At 41.8% G+C, this 16,643-nt stretch overlaps 2 protein-coding genes across 15 annotated transcripts in view; one reads left to right on the top strand and one right to left on the bottom strand.

Annotated features, from left to right (window-relative positions):
• Positions 1-7,016, bottom strand: part of BLOC1S6 (biogenesis of lysosomal organelles complex 1 subunit 6) — a 119,029-nt gene extending 112,013 nt beyond the window's left edge. For 2 of the 9 annotated variants that reach the window (XR_012022305.1, XM_072808272.1), the window contains exon 1: positions 2,939-4,906. Coding sequence is in view for 5 of the 9 variants with exons in the window: in XM_072808272.1 (XP_072664373.1) it covers positions 2,939-2,959 (21 nt within the window). In the remaining 4 variants the exon portion in view is untranslated. Of the gene's footprint in view, positions 1-2,938; positions 4,942-6,904 lie in introns of those variants that run through there. The other 7 variants (XR_012022306.1, XR_012022309.1, XR_012022308.1 and 4 more) reach the window with 7 other exon arrangements.
• Positions 5,268-16,643, top strand: part of SLC30A4 (solute carrier family 30 member 4) — a 31,847-nt gene continuing 20,471 nt past the window's right edge. For 3 of the 6 annotated variants that reach the window (XR_012022304.1, XR_012022303.1, XM_072808264.1), the window contains exons 1-3: positions 5,281-5,421; positions 5,551-6,068; positions 12,042-12,188. Coding sequence is in view for 4 of the 6 variants with exons in the window: in XM_072808264.1 (XP_072664365.1) it covers positions 5,678-6,068; positions 12,042-12,188 (538 nt within the window). In the remaining 2 variants the exon portion in view is untranslated. The other 3 variants (XM_072808266.1, XM_072808267.1, XM_072808265.1) reach the window with 3 other exon arrangements.

Here is a 16,643-nt window from a genome sequence, read left to right as displayed (position 1 = left end):
TTGAGGGGAATTTAAAGTTAGGAATGAATTCCCTCGGGATCCCTGGGTGGCGCAGCGGTTTGGCGCCTGCCTTTGGCCCAGGGCGTGATCCTGGAGTCCGGGATCGAGTCCCACATCGGGCTCCCGGTGCATGGAGCCTGCTTCTCCCTCTGCCTGTGTCTCTGTGCCTCTCTCTCTCTCTGTGACTATCATAAAAATTTAAAAAAAAAAAAAAAAGGAATGAATTCCCTGATTAAAATATTTTTGTATATAAATCCATGTGAATATACAGCACTTCTGCTCTGAGTACAATGTTGGGTGCCATGGACACAAAAACACCTTAAGATAGAAATAATAGAATGGTCACAGTATCATGTGTGGTTGTGATCTAGAGATCTAAGGGAGTCAGAATACATCGTTAACAAACCAGGGACTGGAGTTTAACTCTCCTAGGAAGGGACAGATGCAAGTGAAGGATTCTTAACAATCAGCATTTCCTTGCACCCATGTTTGGCATTTTGGTTCAGATGGCCTGGTCTTTAATAGCTCTCTCTAGAAAAGTAGGTAAGGGACTATTTTCAAAGGAAAATCTCATTGGATTCTTGCACTGTTCCAATGAAATACGTAGGACAAATACTGTTTCCACTTTACAGACAGAAAATGAGTTCAGCAACACTATGCTGCTAGGGATCATAGTGAAAGGATGGTGAAAATTAGAAGCTGAAAGAGCTGGTCTGTGATGAAGGATTCCCAAAGCACTTTCAAATCGGCTTTCCACCCTCACCTTCAAGCTCCCCCAGCCCAGCTGACCCCTCCAGACTCCAGGGCTGGTGTGCTTATGCCTTAAACCCATCCCAGCTCCTATTCCTTCTAATTTTAGCCACACATGGTTAGAGAAATTCATAGGTACATTTACTTTAAAAATTAAGGGAAGACAAAAACAAAAGTATAAAAACAATGAACTTGATTGAACCTTGTTTTAGGCTTTGGCTCACAGGTTGGTTTGCCTGACAGGATACCTGTACATGGACTTGGCCCCCAAAGACCCTCTCCGTTATCTTCTCTCAGTCCAAGAAGATAATTTGCCTAGCCTTGGGCAATTCTCTTAACTACTTTGCGTCTTTCTTGGCTCCCCTGGAGGAGGGGTTAAATTGAATCTCCAGCTACTCTGTTACCAGAGCAATCCACAAAAAGAAGAAATTATTACATTCACCGAAGTTGTACACCACATCAGAAACTTTTCTCCATATGTAGCTAACAGCTTTCATCCCCTCCTGAAAAAGATAAGGAGTCACATTCAAAAAACATCCTTTGGGAATCTCCTACAATCATCTATTCCAATGGAGAAAGGAATTCTCAGGATGGGAAAAATGTGACCACTGAGCCTGTCAATTAAGTCAATTAAGCGGCACCTTTCCCCACATTCCCATTTTTAAAAATTTTTCCACTTTCCCCCCTTGCTCTCCAAGAAGGATTTCACGGGGTGATGCTAAAGTCTCGAGGTGCTGGCAAATCTTTGACATATGGAAGAAGAATTTCTCCCAGCACACTTCAAGGAGTCTAGGTACTTTTTTTTTTTTTTTTAAGATTTTATTTATTTATTCATGAGACACACACAGAGAGAGAGGCAGAGACACAGGCAGAGGGAGAAGCAGGCTCCATGCAGGGAGCCCGATGTGGGACTCAATCCTGGGACCCCGGGATCATGCCCTGGGCTGAAGGCAGACGCTAAACCGCTGAGCCACCCAGGTGTCCCAGGCTAGGTACTTTTCTGTAGATCATTCTATTTGTGTGTGGAAAGAGACTGAGAGGACACTGTATTCTAATGGTTGAGAGGTTGAGCTCTGAAACCAAACTGATCTGAAATTGAACTCCTGCTGTTTGCTAGCATGACTCTAGCCAAGTTACTTCACTTCCCTGAGACTCCCTGTCTTCATCTACTTAAGAAATATTAATAGCTGGCATTGATTGAGCACTTACAACATGCAAGGAGCTATATATGCTATGTTTTACATGCTTTACATGCATGATCTCATTGAATCCTTACCTGAATCCCCCTGTGAAGTGAGTACTCATCAAGCCCCTTTTATAGGTAAGAAAACTGAAGTGCAAATAGGTTAAATGGTTTGCCAGAGATTATAGGACTAAATAGTGAAACCGGGACACACACACAGTCACACTTCAAGACCCATACTTTGAATTATTAACTTCCTCATAGTGATGCTATAAGGATTAAATAAGCTGATATAAATCAAGTCCCCTGCAGAGGTGTTTGGCACATAAAGAAAGCCTCAAGTAAATGTTAGCTGTGGTATTATTTTGGGGATTGTCATTTCTTCCAAAAAATATCTGGGCCAGAAAACAGGTTTTGACATAGGATATCGTGGAGCTATTCTAGTTGACTGCCAGAGGTATGTGTCTTGCAAATGTCAGACGTTTACTATTACTTAAACTATTTGTGTATTATGAGTTACCTGGTTAAGAGTTACCTGGTCAACTGTTTCTATTTGCCCATGCAAAAAAAGCTCTTCATACTGAAAAGAAGTATGAAGTCTCTTATAAAAGAATGGCATGCTGAGCAATAGCTAGCTGAATTGCAGGCAGTATCCAGATTATAAATGCATTCAAAAGTTCATTTGCCTATTGTTATAAATTCTGAATACATAGATATAAGGTTGCAAATGGTGGTTACACGCTAAGACTATTAACAGAAGTCTATTTAGCCCATTTTAAAGTTCAATGATAGAAATCATGCCACTACCCAAGGACAAGCCTAGGAACAAGGAAGGGCCTGTATGATAAAATATATGGACTGCTGAAGTGAGCACTGTGCAATAAAATAATTCAAAAAGTGTCTTTCCTGGTACAAAGGAAAGTTGAAATTGAGTGTATTAGTTATCTATTGCTCTGTAACAAATTATCCCCAAACTTACCATATTAAAACAATAAACATTATTACCTCATACTCTCCGTGGGCCATCCCGGAGCAGCTTTGTTGGGTGGTTCGGCTCAGGATCTCTCATGGGTTTCAGCCAACGTATCCTGGGCTACATCACTTCTAGGTTTAAGTGCAGCTGGAGGATCTACTTCCAAAATGGCTCATTCAAATGGCTGTGGGCAGGAGGCCTCCATTTCTTGTCACATGGGCTTTTCACTGGGGCTGGTTGAGTTCCTCATGACATGGTTAACTCTGGCTTCCCCCAGAGCAAGTGACCCAGGAACAAACAAGCAGGCAGCTGCAGTACCTTTTATGACCTAGTCTTTTAAGTCATACACTGTCACTTATGTCATATTCTACTCATTCTAGGCCATATGCTATTCACATTCGAAGGGAGAGAGATTAAGTTCTACCTGTGGATGGGATGAGTATCAGAACTTGTGGACATACACTAAAATCACTATATAGTTTTTGTTATCCTCCCATCACCCTATCCAGATACCCAGTGACACAAAATAGTAAAAATAAATTGGGATTCAGAACTGCAGTACCCAAAACAATTCATGTGCTGCCTCAACTTTTCTCGAAAACATCTATCCCTTTTCCCTTGAATGGAATTTTATTGAAGAATTTATACTAAAGAAAGAGCAATCACATTCCTAACATATTTGCTTTATTCGCTTGTATTTCTTATTAGTAGAATTTCAGGCAATTTAACAAACTGAAATGAAAAACAACGAATAGGGGCATCTGGGTGGCTCAGTGGTTGAGCCTTTGGCTCAGGTCATGATCCCGGAATCCTGGGATCAAGTCCCACATCGGGTTCCCTGTGGGGAGTCTGCCTCTGTGCGTCTCTCATGAATAAACAAATAAAATCTTTTAAAAATGAAAAAAAAAAAGGAATCCATCCCCCAAGTTGGATGGGGTTAGGAAAGATTCTAGGCAAATCTGCCCTCCTTGTTCTTGGGAACCAGGGTTCCTAACCTGACTCTCATGGCTGCAGCTCTGTAGGAATCTGGTGGGCATTCAAAAGTGAAGGATTGCTGGAGAATCCAAAAGCAGTTGGTGCACTTGCACCTGAGGCATGCGAGATTCTAAAGCGCCATCTGAATCTTCAGAGGAAAATGATGTTCCACGTGAATTACTGTATTATTTTGTAACTTGAATTTTGGTAATCCACATAGACTACTATCAAAATACACCATGCGTTAACACAGGATAACTGGGAATTTCACTCCAGCTCAACTCCAACTGTTAGCTAGGGGCTTGATCTAGGAGTTCCCCCTGACAGTGTGGCTGTTTTAAACTTTAAAATTTGAGTCTTACGCCCTTTCGAAAATATGACAAAAGCTAAGGAACTTCTTTCAAGAAAATACATATAAGCCACAATATTTTGCACATGAGTTTAAGGCCTCCAGAAACCCCTAAAACCCATCCAAGGAATTTGGATTAAGAAATGTCTTAAGACTTCAAGGGAGAAGGGGAGTGGGGAGGGTTATTGCCATTCCATTTCACCATTAAAACAGAAACTAACTACTACTCAACTTAATTCTTTTAAATTTGGTAACAGAACCGAGGGCCAAAACGGAACTCCCTACTAGATTTTGTGCTTGGATTTAGTCCATGTCATAAGTGCAGGCAAAAGGAACAGGGGAGCGAACACACACAGGACAACACCTATTTGATGAAAAGCAATAGTAAATACGAAGCAGGACTTAGAACCGCCGACGACCAGAAGCCTTGCCCTCTCGAAGTTGACCTGACGGTGCAGCAAATTTTGCCAACCTGCCAGAGAAGCAGCAACTCGAGGAAAAGCAAGCTGCGTGGTTTCTCACCCGGCAAGAAAGCGCTAAAACCCCTTTGGGCCGCGGACCCGCAGCCAAGGTCCCGACCCGAGATTCCCGAGGCCCTCCGTGGGTGGAGCGAGCTCCGGCAGCAACGCCCAGCCGCGGACGGGCGGGACCGTTCGAATCTACCCACTGGGTCCGCAGGCCTCCCTCCGCTCCCGCCTCTCCGCCTCGGGAGGCGGCAGGGTGCGCCGGGGCGCGGGGCTTGCGTGCGAGGGCCCCTCGGGCAGAGCCGGCGCGCGGTGGTCCGCAGCCGGGACGGGGCGCGCGGGCGGGCGGGCGCGCGGGCGGGCGGGCGCGCGGGCGGGGGGCCGCGCGGGCGGGCGGGCGCGCGGGGGGGGGACGCGGCGCGCGCGCCCCCGCCCCGCCCCTCGCGGGCGCCGCAACCCTGCGCAGCGGGCCTGCGCGTGCTCGTGCCGACCCCTCCTTCGCGCTCCTCGCCTGCGGCCGCTCCGGCGCACGCGCGCGGCCTCGCGCAGGGCGGGGAGAGGCGGCGGCCCCCGGCGGCCGGCCCCGAACCTGTCAGACCCGGGGAGCCGGCCTGGAGCTGCGGGCGCGGCAGGCGCCAGGACGGCCCGGCCCTCCGCGCGGCCCCGGCCCGAGCTGTGCCCGGCGGGGGGCGGGGAGATGAGCGGCGGCCCCGCGGCGGAGCCCCAGGTAGACGCGCCGCCCCCTCGCGGAGCCCAGGCGCCTCCGGGCCGGCCTGCGCTCCCGCCGCCCGGGGCTTCGGAACTTGTGGGCAGGGTCGGGGCGCCTTGGATTTATAACGTGTTTCGTTTTCCACAGGATGGGGAGGGCCGCGCGGCAGTGCCCTCGGGAACTGGCGCTCCGGTGAAGTAGGAGCCGCCGGAGCCGCCGCCCGCCCGCCCGCCCGCCCCGAGCCGTTCCGTGCCGCGGCCGCGCAGCCTCTGCCATGGCCGGATCCAGCGCGTGGAAGCGCCTCAAATCTCTGCTGAGGAAGGATGACGCGCCGCTGTTTTTAAATGACACCAGCGCCTTTGACTTCTCGGACGAGGTGGGGGACGAGGGGCTTTCTCGCTTCAACAAACTTCGAGTTGTGGTGGCCGATGATGGTTCTGAAATCCCAGAAAGGCCTATTAACGGGGCGCACCCGGCCCTGCAGGCCGACGATGATTCCTTGCTGGACCAGGACTTACCTTTGGCCAACAGCCAGCTGAGTTTGAAGGTGGACCCCTGTGACAACTGCAGCAGACAGCGAGAGTTACTGAAGCAGAGAAAGGTGAAAACCAGATTGACCATTGCTGCCGTTCTTTACTTGCTTTTCATGATTGGAGAACTTGTAGGTGAGTTGTGGTGCCAACTCACTCTCCCTTTACCTTGTCCCGAAGGTTGTCGTCAAGCTTTAGTTACACATGATTTGAGGTTTAAACTTTCTTTTCAGGAAATTTGTTATTTATCAAGATACCGGTCTCATGATATGAAAAGTACACACGGTTCCAAAGTACAGATCAACCCAAGTACAACATAAACTTGCAGAGATAACTCTTGACTTTTCTTCTGGTTCTCCAAACACTGTGACACCTACTACTGTAAAGTTAAGGACATTTAGCTTCATCGTATATCATGTAACTTCCTCTTTTAAAAGAAAAAAAATTTTTTTATAAAACACCAGGTTAATTTTTGCATCATCTAAAATAGCAAATGATCTAGAATAACATAGAATCATAAAATTTTACAGCACGAAATGACCTTACTGAACACCTCCTCTGCCGTCTTTTTCACACATAGGAATCTGAGGGCCCAGAGACTTCGATAAGTGGTGAGAACGCTTAGCTGGTTAGTGGGAGAGCCACTTGTACCATCCCCGTCTCTTTATTTTTTTCGTTAGAGTGAGGATCTGAAAGGAGCCAGAGGGCTCCCCCAGGGTTTATGAACTTGTTTTTTTCACATCTTAATTATTCAAGTAATACATTCTCACTATAAAATACATTCTTCGAGATTAATTACGTAGGCATGTTAGTGTAACTGCTAACTTCTCATAGTGACAGTTTACAAAGTGACATTAAAGCAGGGAGGTTATCCTGCCATGTTGTTTCTTAATGATGAACCATTACAAGAACAGAGGTGGCAGTCCGGATTAAGATGATGGCCAGAGGTTACATGTAGGAAAATTATATACCTTTCCTACCGCATTCTATACCTCTCCTCCCCAGTGCATATTTCAGCCGTGCCAGCCTCTTTTCTCCCCGTGACTCACAAAGCTCTTTACTGTCCATAAGGCCTTCAAACTGGCTGGTCCCTCTACCTCAGTGGCTTTCAAACTTTTTTTGACCTCACTATAGTAAAAACTACACTTAACATTGTGACCTGGGTAGGCTTTCATGCATACATATTTATGTACACACATGCACAGTCATCTATGTATAAATATATGTATAACTGAAACAAAAAGTCTCATTTCTTGTGGTGCCTTCTAATATTTTTTCAGTTGTGGCCTCAGCCCACTTAAATTGATTTCGCGTTCCACGAATAGATCAAAACTTGAGGTTTGCAAAACACTGCTTAACCTTTTCCCAAAGCAGTGCCTTTGGAGTGCCTTTTCCCAAAGCTTCTCTTGGCTGGTTTCTTGACATTCATAATAGTATCCCCAAAGATACCTCTGAGAGACATTTTCTGACTAAAGTAAATATCTCATCTCCTCTGTTCTTTTCCCCAACTTTAAAAGCCCTCAGCATCTGAGACTGATCTTGCTTATTATGTGTATTTACTTGTTTAACACGTCTTCTTCCACTGAAATATAAGCTTCATTCCCAGCACCTTCAACAATGACTGGCACAGAATAGACAGTCAATAAGTTTTTTTTGTTGAATTAATGTTTATTGTGATAGAGAGTTATAAATGCTTAAGCTGTAAAGAAATTAAAAGGAAAGAGTGAAGCTGTGGCCAGGTAAAGTATGACCTCTACAGACTAACATCCAATGACTTGCCCAAATTCACAGAGCTAGAATATTGAGTCAGTCAGATGTAGTAATTCTTGAAGTTAATATTTAATATTTGAAGTTAAAATCATATTAACTACAATTTTCCCCCTTAAAATTGATTTAGAGTTTATTTTGTCTAAGTAAAAATTATTAAGATAAAATTGTCCTGACATATCATTTTTGAAATCTCTCCTTTGGTAAAGTTGTTTTGTGAAAGCCACAATAAGTATTTTCTTTAAAATACTGACTTTGTCTTCAAAGATAAAAATATTTTGTTAAAAAATACAGAAATGCTAATTCCTTGGGATAGGCAATTAACATGTTCGGAATATTAGAATTAAATTGTGCATAATAGAGCATTTATTAAAGTGTATCAAAAACACTTAGAAATAAAGCATCCTATGTAGAAAGTATGGAGTAATTTTAAAAATGAAGTAATTTAAAGATCTGAAAGAGAAGACCTGATTTTGAATCTTGGCTTTGCCACTAACTTGCGCTGAGACTTTAGACAAGTCTTCTTTTCTTCCTTTCATTCAGCAAGTATTTTTTGAGTACTTGCTTTATGACAGGCACTATATTAAATATTCTGGATATACAATGAAGACAAAACTATTGTTAAACCTACTATCTGAAGCAGTCTAATGGAGGGCACAGATGTTAAATAAATACACAAATGAACTTAAATTTCATACGGTCTTTAGTGTTTTGCAGAAAAAGAACAAAGTACTATATGACATAGTAACAGTGGGACATATTTTATGTATGTATGAGCCAGGTCCAGTTAAGCCAAAAAAAAGGGGGGGGTAGGAGTTACTCAAGGAAAGGGAGTGGAGTTTTCCAGGTAAAAAGAACTGCGTGTCCGAATGTCCTAAAAACCTTCCATTCTTTAAAAGGATCTAAAAAAGAAGGCAAGTTTGACTGGAATATAATAAGCAAGACGAAAGAGTCTGGAGGGCCAGACCAGGCCAGTTCTAATAGACCACATTATGAGTGTAGTTTTTAATTCTAAGTACAATGAAAAAGCCAGTGAAGGCTTTTAAATGGAGAGTGATATGATGGGATTTACCTTTTTAAAAGATTACTCTGGACCTTATATGGAGATGGATTGGAGGGTGCAAATATGGAAGCAAGTAAACTATTACTGAAGTCCAGACAAGAAATGATTACAGCTTGGACTGGTGTGGATGGGGAAAAATGTACTGATTGTAAAACATTCTCAAGGTAACATTACCAAAATTAGCTAATGGTTTAGATATGGGGGTTGATTCTGTAGTTTCTCACCTGAGTAACTGAGTGTATGGAAATGTGTGTCATTTATGAGGCAGGGAGAAAATACAGAGCAGGATTTAGGCATGGGCTCAAGGGTTGTTTTCCACCTGTTAATTATCAGATGTATGTAAAATAGCCAGTAAAGATGTCTAGTGAGCTGTTAGATATATATCTGAGTCTATAGTTCAGAAGAATGGTCAAGTTAAGAGATAGTGTGTAATGCTATCAGAATGGAAAAAACCACCCATTTTGAAAAAAAAAAAAAAAGACCGTTTTGAAGAACTCCAATTTTAGAAGTCAGGCAAAATAGGCTGCTTTAAAAAAGAAATTCAAGGGTAAAGAAAAATGAAAACAAAAAAATTTTAAACTCCAAAGAAAAGTTATAAGATGAACTAAGGTAATCTCTCAAAGAGTAGAGCAAAAAGATAGAATCCTAAGTAGGCCTAGAATTGGTTGCACCAGGTACTCCCAGAAGTGTGAGTAAAGAGAAAAACTGAAATAAGGAAACTAGTTAAACAGATTATAATAAATATATAGTTAGTATCCACAGAAATAAGAGATTATATATCTACAAAAATAGACTGCTTTGTTTTTTTGTTTTTTTTTTTTTTTAAGATTTTTATTCATTTATTTGAGAGGGAGAGAGGAGGAGTACAGGGGCACAGAGGGAGAAGCAGACTCCCAGCTGAGCAAGGAGCCTGATGTGGGGCTCCATCCCAGGCCCCTGGGATCATGACCTGAGCCGAAGGCAGGCAGGCACTCAACCTGCTGAGACACCCAGGCAACTCAAAAAGGCTGCTTGCTTGCTTTATTTATTTATTTAGGCTGCTTTAAAAAAAAAAAAAAAAAAAAAAGATTTTATTTACTTATTCATGAGAGAACCGGCAGGGCTGGGGGGGTGGGCGGTGGCGAGGCAGACACACAAGCAGAGGAAGAAGCAAGCTCCATGCAGGGAGCCCGACCTGGGACTCGATAGGGGGGTCTCCAGGATTAGGCCCTGGGCTGAAGGCGGCGCTAAACTGTTGAGCCACCCGGGCGGCCCTAGGCTACTTTAAAAAAGAAATTCAAGGTAAAGAGAAGAGCTTTCTTTATAATGAATAAAGATATTCATTTATTTGTTTTTATTAATAAAAACAAAAAAATTTAAAACTGCATAGAATAGTTATAAGATGAACTAAGGTAATCTCTCACAGAGTAGAGCAAAAAGATAGAAATAGATAATAAGAGAAAAAAACATAAGAAAATTAGTGTATTGGGACACCTGGGTGGCTTAGCAGTTGAGCATTTGACTTTGACTCAGGATATGATCCTGGGGTCCAGGATAGGTCCTACAACGGGGAGCCTGCTTCTCCCTCTGCCTATGTCTCTGCCTCTCATGAATAAATAAATAAAATCTTAAAAAAAGAAAAGAAAATTAGTGTATCAATCCAAACTCCAAATAGTAGGAGTTTGAGGAATAGAAAAAATAGAAGAAAAGAAATAATCAACAATATTTAAGAAATTTCGTTTAAGAAATTTCCCCAGAACTGAAGGGTGTACATTTCCAGATAAGAAGAGTCAGCAAAAACCCAGAAAATTGGGTAAAAATTAACCCGCACCAAGGTATATCATCCTGAAATATCAGAATATAGGGAACACGCTGTTATCTATTGCCTCAAGCAGCTGCAGTCTTAAAATCCCTTTGTTTTTGACAAACATTTGTTAGGATTTGCCTAGGGCAGACCCCCAAATCAAGTCAGGTCAAAACAGCCTTGCTAGTATGGTCTTCCAGAAACTACCAGACAGATCAGATAATGATAGTTCCTTGGGAATGGGGCTACTAAAGAGCTCTAACCCCCTTTATCCCTTGCAGTGACTCCCAGACTGAAGTTTTCACTGGTTGTTGCCTGTTGGTTTTCAGGGCTACCATAGAGCTGGAGCTCTATGGAGATGGAGAGTGGGAGATGGAGCTGGAGAGTGGGAGATGGGTCCAAAGCCACAGAATGTTTCCTATTCCTGTAAAGATTTAGTTGTTTTCCTTGAATGAATACTACTGTATCAGTCTTTGGTTAATTTACAGAGTTCTGAAAAAGCTGATTTGGACCCTTTTTGCCCATGTTCTCATTGCTTTTATGGAGGAGATGATTTTCAGAAGTCCTTATTCCGCTATTTTTGCTGATGATTATCAACACATGGCTCTTTAAATTTAGGTTAACTAAAATTAAATAAATTCCTCACTTGAATTATCCATATTTCAAATGCTCAAAAGCTACATGTGACTAGTGGCTACTCTACTGAATAGCACAAATAGAACATTTCCATCATCTCAGAAAGTTACTGGACAGTACAGCTTTAAGGTATTATCTTTATTTTTTAGATAAGAAAACTGAGCTCAAAAGTATTAAGTAACTTGTGGAGAGAGTCTCAGAGAGTCCAAAACCCCATGTTATTAGCCACCAACTTGTATTTTTCTCTCAGTGACTTCCAGCTCTTTAATGTCAAGGAAATACATTTTTAAAAATGGTATTTGTGTAGAGCTGGAGTAAATGGATGTGATTCCCCTCTTTCTGGGATGAGTGTGCAGAGCCAAGAGCAGCAGGAGACATTGCTGGTGATCTTGTGATCACATCCATTTAATCTTCATTTTGAACTAATGTACATTCAAAAAGTTTCTTTGGTTTAGTTTTGTGATCAAATCCTCACAAACAAGTATCTACCTTCAGCTTTCTTGTAATATTTAGATGTTGTGGTTATTAGTTTCACTAATAGAATCGATTAGTAGGTTGAGTAAAAGCTGCAGTACTAAAACACAAAATTTCAATGCGTTAGCCCCTACTTTAGTGGTTAGGTTTTTTTTAGGATCATTGACTCCTCCAAGAATCTGTTCATAGATGTGGACATTTTCACCACAAAAATACACACATAATTAATGTTTTGCATAAAATTTCAGGGTATCTTGATTTAATTGTACTAGGATAAAGATTTAGTTATAAGTTGATGTTTGGTAGGATGTTACATATTTTTGGTTTGCTTATGTTTATTATTTTAATTAATTAATTTCTTCTTCCCTCTCATCCTTACTCCAAGGTGGATACATTGCAAATAGCTTGGCAATCATGACAGATGCGCTTCATATGTTAACTGACCTAAGTGCCATCATACTGACCCTGCTTGCTTTGTGGCTATCTTCAAAATCACCAACCAAAAGATTCACCTTTGGATTCCATCGCTTAGGTGGGTAATTGGGAGTTTCTTTTGGTTTACAAAATTTTATAGTAAAACCACAGTGAACTGTAACTACCCTCTGATTAACTGAAATCTTTGTGGTGATAACCCATTTGAATGAAGCAAATGAAAATAGATGAACAAGATTTACTTAGATACATATATTCCAGGGTACATTCAGCCTAGACAGCTAAACAGTTGACTCATATAAAATTATATGGTAATCATTAATCTTTAAATGTTGTTCCCTATTTCCTAAAGATGTTTTCAGAAAAAGTTTACCTTCAGTTTATTCAACCAGGCAAAACCACATGAGTTTATTTGCTTAATGTGTATTAGCTTCTTCCTTTCACTTCAGGTATTCCAACCAAAGCTACCATAGCCCAGATCTTCAGCAGTACTATATTTTTCACATATACTATGTGACTGACCTTCATTGTTGCCACTGTATTATCATAATCCTGTAAATGCTGATAAAGATTCTCTGACCAAAGTTTAGTCAGTCACCTGAACCTTTCTCCAAGCCCATCTATGCACTTCCTTATAAAACCCTGTTTTAGTGGGTACCTGGGGCACTCAGTTGGTTAAGTGTCTGCCTCTGGCCCAGGTCATGATCCCAGGGTTCTGGGATGGAGCCCCACATCAGACTCCCTGCTCAGTGGGAAGCCTGCTTCTCCCTCTCCATTTCCCCCTGCCCTCCTGCACGTGCACTCACTGTCTCAAATAAATAAATAAATTTTTTTTTAAATCCTGTTTTAGCAAGAACCCTGCTAAACCAATTTAACAGAATCCCCACTCTCAGTAACTGATTAGTTTTCCCCTAGGTGATGTCTCATCGCACTGGCCTGTCTAGTGAAAATTCTCTTGGGTCAGTTTAGCCAGAATCCCCCTCTCCCTTCATGTTTCCTCTTAGTAATTTTCCATCCAACTGACCCCCACCCTGCTCCTTGGCTGTAAATTCCCACTTGCCCATAACAGTATTCAGAGCTGAACCCAATCTCTCCCTGCCCACTGCAGAGTTCTACTACAGTGGTCTTGTACCTTCTTTGATAGCTTCCCCTCCTTTGAGTAAAGTCATCTTTACCATGCATTGACAAGTATCATCAAATTTTTTTCTTTAACAATGTACACATATTTCTATTTTCCTGTTTTGAACAAATATTAATATTTAATTAGGGGATTTTAGCCCTAATAACAATAACATTGTTATTCATACAATTCTCTGTTGTGTTTTTAGATTTTTTTTTTACTTGTTTAAAAATATGTATAAAATAATTACTTGGGGACACCTGGGTGGCTCAGTGGTTGGGTGCCTACCTTCGGCTCAGGTCATGATCCCGGGATCTGGGATCGAGTCCCGCATCGGGCTCCCTTCAGGGACCCTGCTTCTCCCTTTGCCCGTGTCTCTGCCTCTCTCTCTCTCTCTCTCTCTCTCTCTCTGTGTCTCTGATGAATAAATAAATCTTTAAAAAACAAAACAAAACAATTACTTGAACTAGTATGTGAAATGGCAGATGTCCAGATGTCATTTGCTTAGAATCTAGAGGTTGACATTTAGGTAGCTTCAGCAAGACCTGTTTTAAAGAACCAGAATTAACAACTTACAGTTTAATTTTGTAGCAGTACTGACTTTCTTGGCTAATACATCAGTCACTTCCTCCCCTTCTTGGTTACTTTTTAGCCTCATCTTCACTCAGCATCTGGGTCTTCTAAAATTTAGTTTCTGAGCCTTCTGTGTAAAACTCCATTGTACCTGAAAGGCTATATCCAAGTAGCTAGCCAGATCATAAGATTGGGAAATTATCCGGCACCCCTGCCCTGCAGCACTCTGCTGCTTGCTGTACCAGAGAGCTAATGTCTGTGATTTGTTACCCACTGGACAGGGCACCCTGTGCATGCTGCTTACCAACATATTATACAGTCATTTGTTACTTGATTGCCTTAGGCTTTTGAAACAAATTAAAGATTTTTTTCCTTTGTCTTTTTTAAAGATTGATTGATTGATTCATGAGAGACAGGCAGAGACACAGACAGAGGGAGAACCAGGCTTCCTGCAGGAGCCCGATGTGGAACTCGATACCAGGATCACGACCTGAGCCAAAGGCAGATGCTCAACCACTGAGCCACCCAGGCGCCCCTTCAAGATTATTTTCAAACTTTAATTTCTTGTGATTTAAACACCTTCGATCTAAGATCTAACACTCCAACACAGCAATGTGGAATGGGGGTTTTTACCTTCCACCACTGTTTGAAAGAGTACATTTCATTTTATCCTATAGCTCTTAACTTTTTGGGTTGTAGAGCCCTTAGAATGCTAATGAAATAATGGAATTTTCCCCCAGGAACATGCAATAACAGAATATAGAATAAGAACTCATAATCGTGAAAATTCTATTAGATATCAAAAGAATACTTAGTGTTTAGCTAGTTACTTCATTTCTTTTTTTTTATTTCATTTCTTTATAGACAAGCACTGTGAAAAGATGAGAAAAAATAGAACCAATTGTATTGATCTCTGCAAGTTTCTTTTTTTTTTTTTCTCTGCAAGTTTCTGTAGAAAGTCAAATCTTCCTTTTTCCTTAAAAGTAAAAAGTTCAGAATTATGGACTAGATACCAGCATTTGACTTCTGTCTCTCTTGAGAATTCATTCGGTTAGAAACAGCAAAGGGATGCCTGGGTGTGGCTCAGTGGTTGAGCGTCTACCTTTGGCTCAACGCATGATCCTGGGGTCCTGGGATCAAGTCCCATGTCGGGTTCCCTGCAGGGAACCTGCTTATCCCTCTGCCTGTGTCTCTGACTCTCTCTCTCTGTATTTCTTATGAATAAATAAAATCTTAAAAAAAAAAAGAAACAGCAAAAAGAAGCAAGTGATTAGGTCACCAATAAACACCTTTCCGGAAGTTGGAAGATAAATGGGAGTGGGTCGAAGGAAGAAACAAGCCAGGAAGCTGCAGCCCAAAGTGCACTGAGCCAGGAGCTGCATCAGCCCAACACTTCTCCAAAGATTCAGGGACAGAGATGAGCAGTAGTAAGAACTGGGGCTGAAAACAAGGACAATTAATTGAATGACTATAAATAGGAAACTGCTCACACTTGTCCACTCTGTCCCTATCTTCCTTTCTACCCCCACTCAGGTAGCTTGCATTTTCCTCCGTGCAAAACACCAGATAGTTCTAGAAAGACATTGAACAAAATGTCTGGGGACAGCTGAGGCTTTTAATGTGGAAGCTGATGCTCCAAAGTAAGTCTTTTTCATGATAGAATTCAGGGTTCTATAGCCTTAACATGTGGTTCCCCTTCTGCTCACCTGAAATTATACATTTGTTCTAGTTCACCCTGCTTTGCACCTCTTATTAGTAACCATTTTAATAGTTTATGGCTTATCCTTCCAGCACTTCCTTTTTGCAAAGGACCATTTCCCTGTCCTTCTGCTCTAAATGTGAATGGACAACCGATGACCTTTCAGCAAATGAGAAAAACAGAAAAAGTCCCTAGAGGAAAAAGAGGTGACTTTGGAAGCAGAAGAAAATGTTTTAATTATCTTATTAATGTACTCAGATTAATAAGAAAAATAGGGACACCTGGGTGGCTCAGCGGTTGAGCATCTGCCTTTGGTCCAGGGCGTGATCCCAGGATCCAGGATCGAGTCCCACATCGGGCTCCCTGCATGGAGCCTGCTTCTCCCTCTGCCTGTATGTCCGCCTCTCTCTTTCTGTGTGTATCTCATGAATAAATAAATAAAATCTTAAAAAAAAAGACAAAAATATTTTGAAAAAGAAAGAAGAAAAAGGTCTTTGTAATGTTATTGGTGAAATTTTTAAAATTTTCAATACACAGATTAGAAAATATAATCAAAGTCTCAGGATATAGAATAAAAAGATAAAAACAGGAGGAAAAAGTTAAAAACTTTCATAAAAGAACAATTTCAGGGATGCCTGGGTGGCTCAGTCCATAAAGCATCTGCCTTTGGCTCAGGTCATGATCCGGGGAATCCTGTGATAGAACCCTGTTTTGGGCTCCCTGTTCAGCGGGGAGCCTGCTTCTCCCTCTCCCTCTGCTGTTCTCCCTGCTTATGCTCACTCTCTCTGTGTCAAATTAATGAATAAAATCTTCAAAACAAAACAAAAACAATTTCAGAGGTCCAAAGTTGTGCTATTAAGAACCTCAGAAAAAGGTTAAAAAATAAAAAGGGGTGACTGCGTAATGGGAATGGGGCTTCTTTTTGGGGTAATGAGCATGTTCTAGAATTAGAGGTGATTGTGGCACCACCTTATGCATACACTAAAAGTCACCGACTGGTATACTTTAAAATTGTAAAGATGGTGAAGAAAGTATAAGTGAATACAAGTATATACCTTACCACCTTACTTTACCTGTTTCCTATACGTGTTCATATCCTGTTCCCTGCCACCCTGTCTTAGGCAAAAGGCAGCATACTGTATACCCAGTTCTAGACCTGGAAG

The sequence above is a fragment of the Canis lupus genome, chromosome 32 (assembly GCF_048164855.1).
Source record: "Canis lupus baileyi chromosome 32, mCanLup2.hap1, whole genome shotgun sequence".
In the NCBI taxonomy this organism is placed as follows: domain Eukaryota; kingdom Metazoa; phylum Chordata; class Mammalia; order Carnivora; family Canidae; genus Canis; species Canis lupus.
The sequence above is the reverse complement of the archived record's forward strand: the minus strand, read 5'-3'. Positions and strand labels throughout refer to the sequence as shown.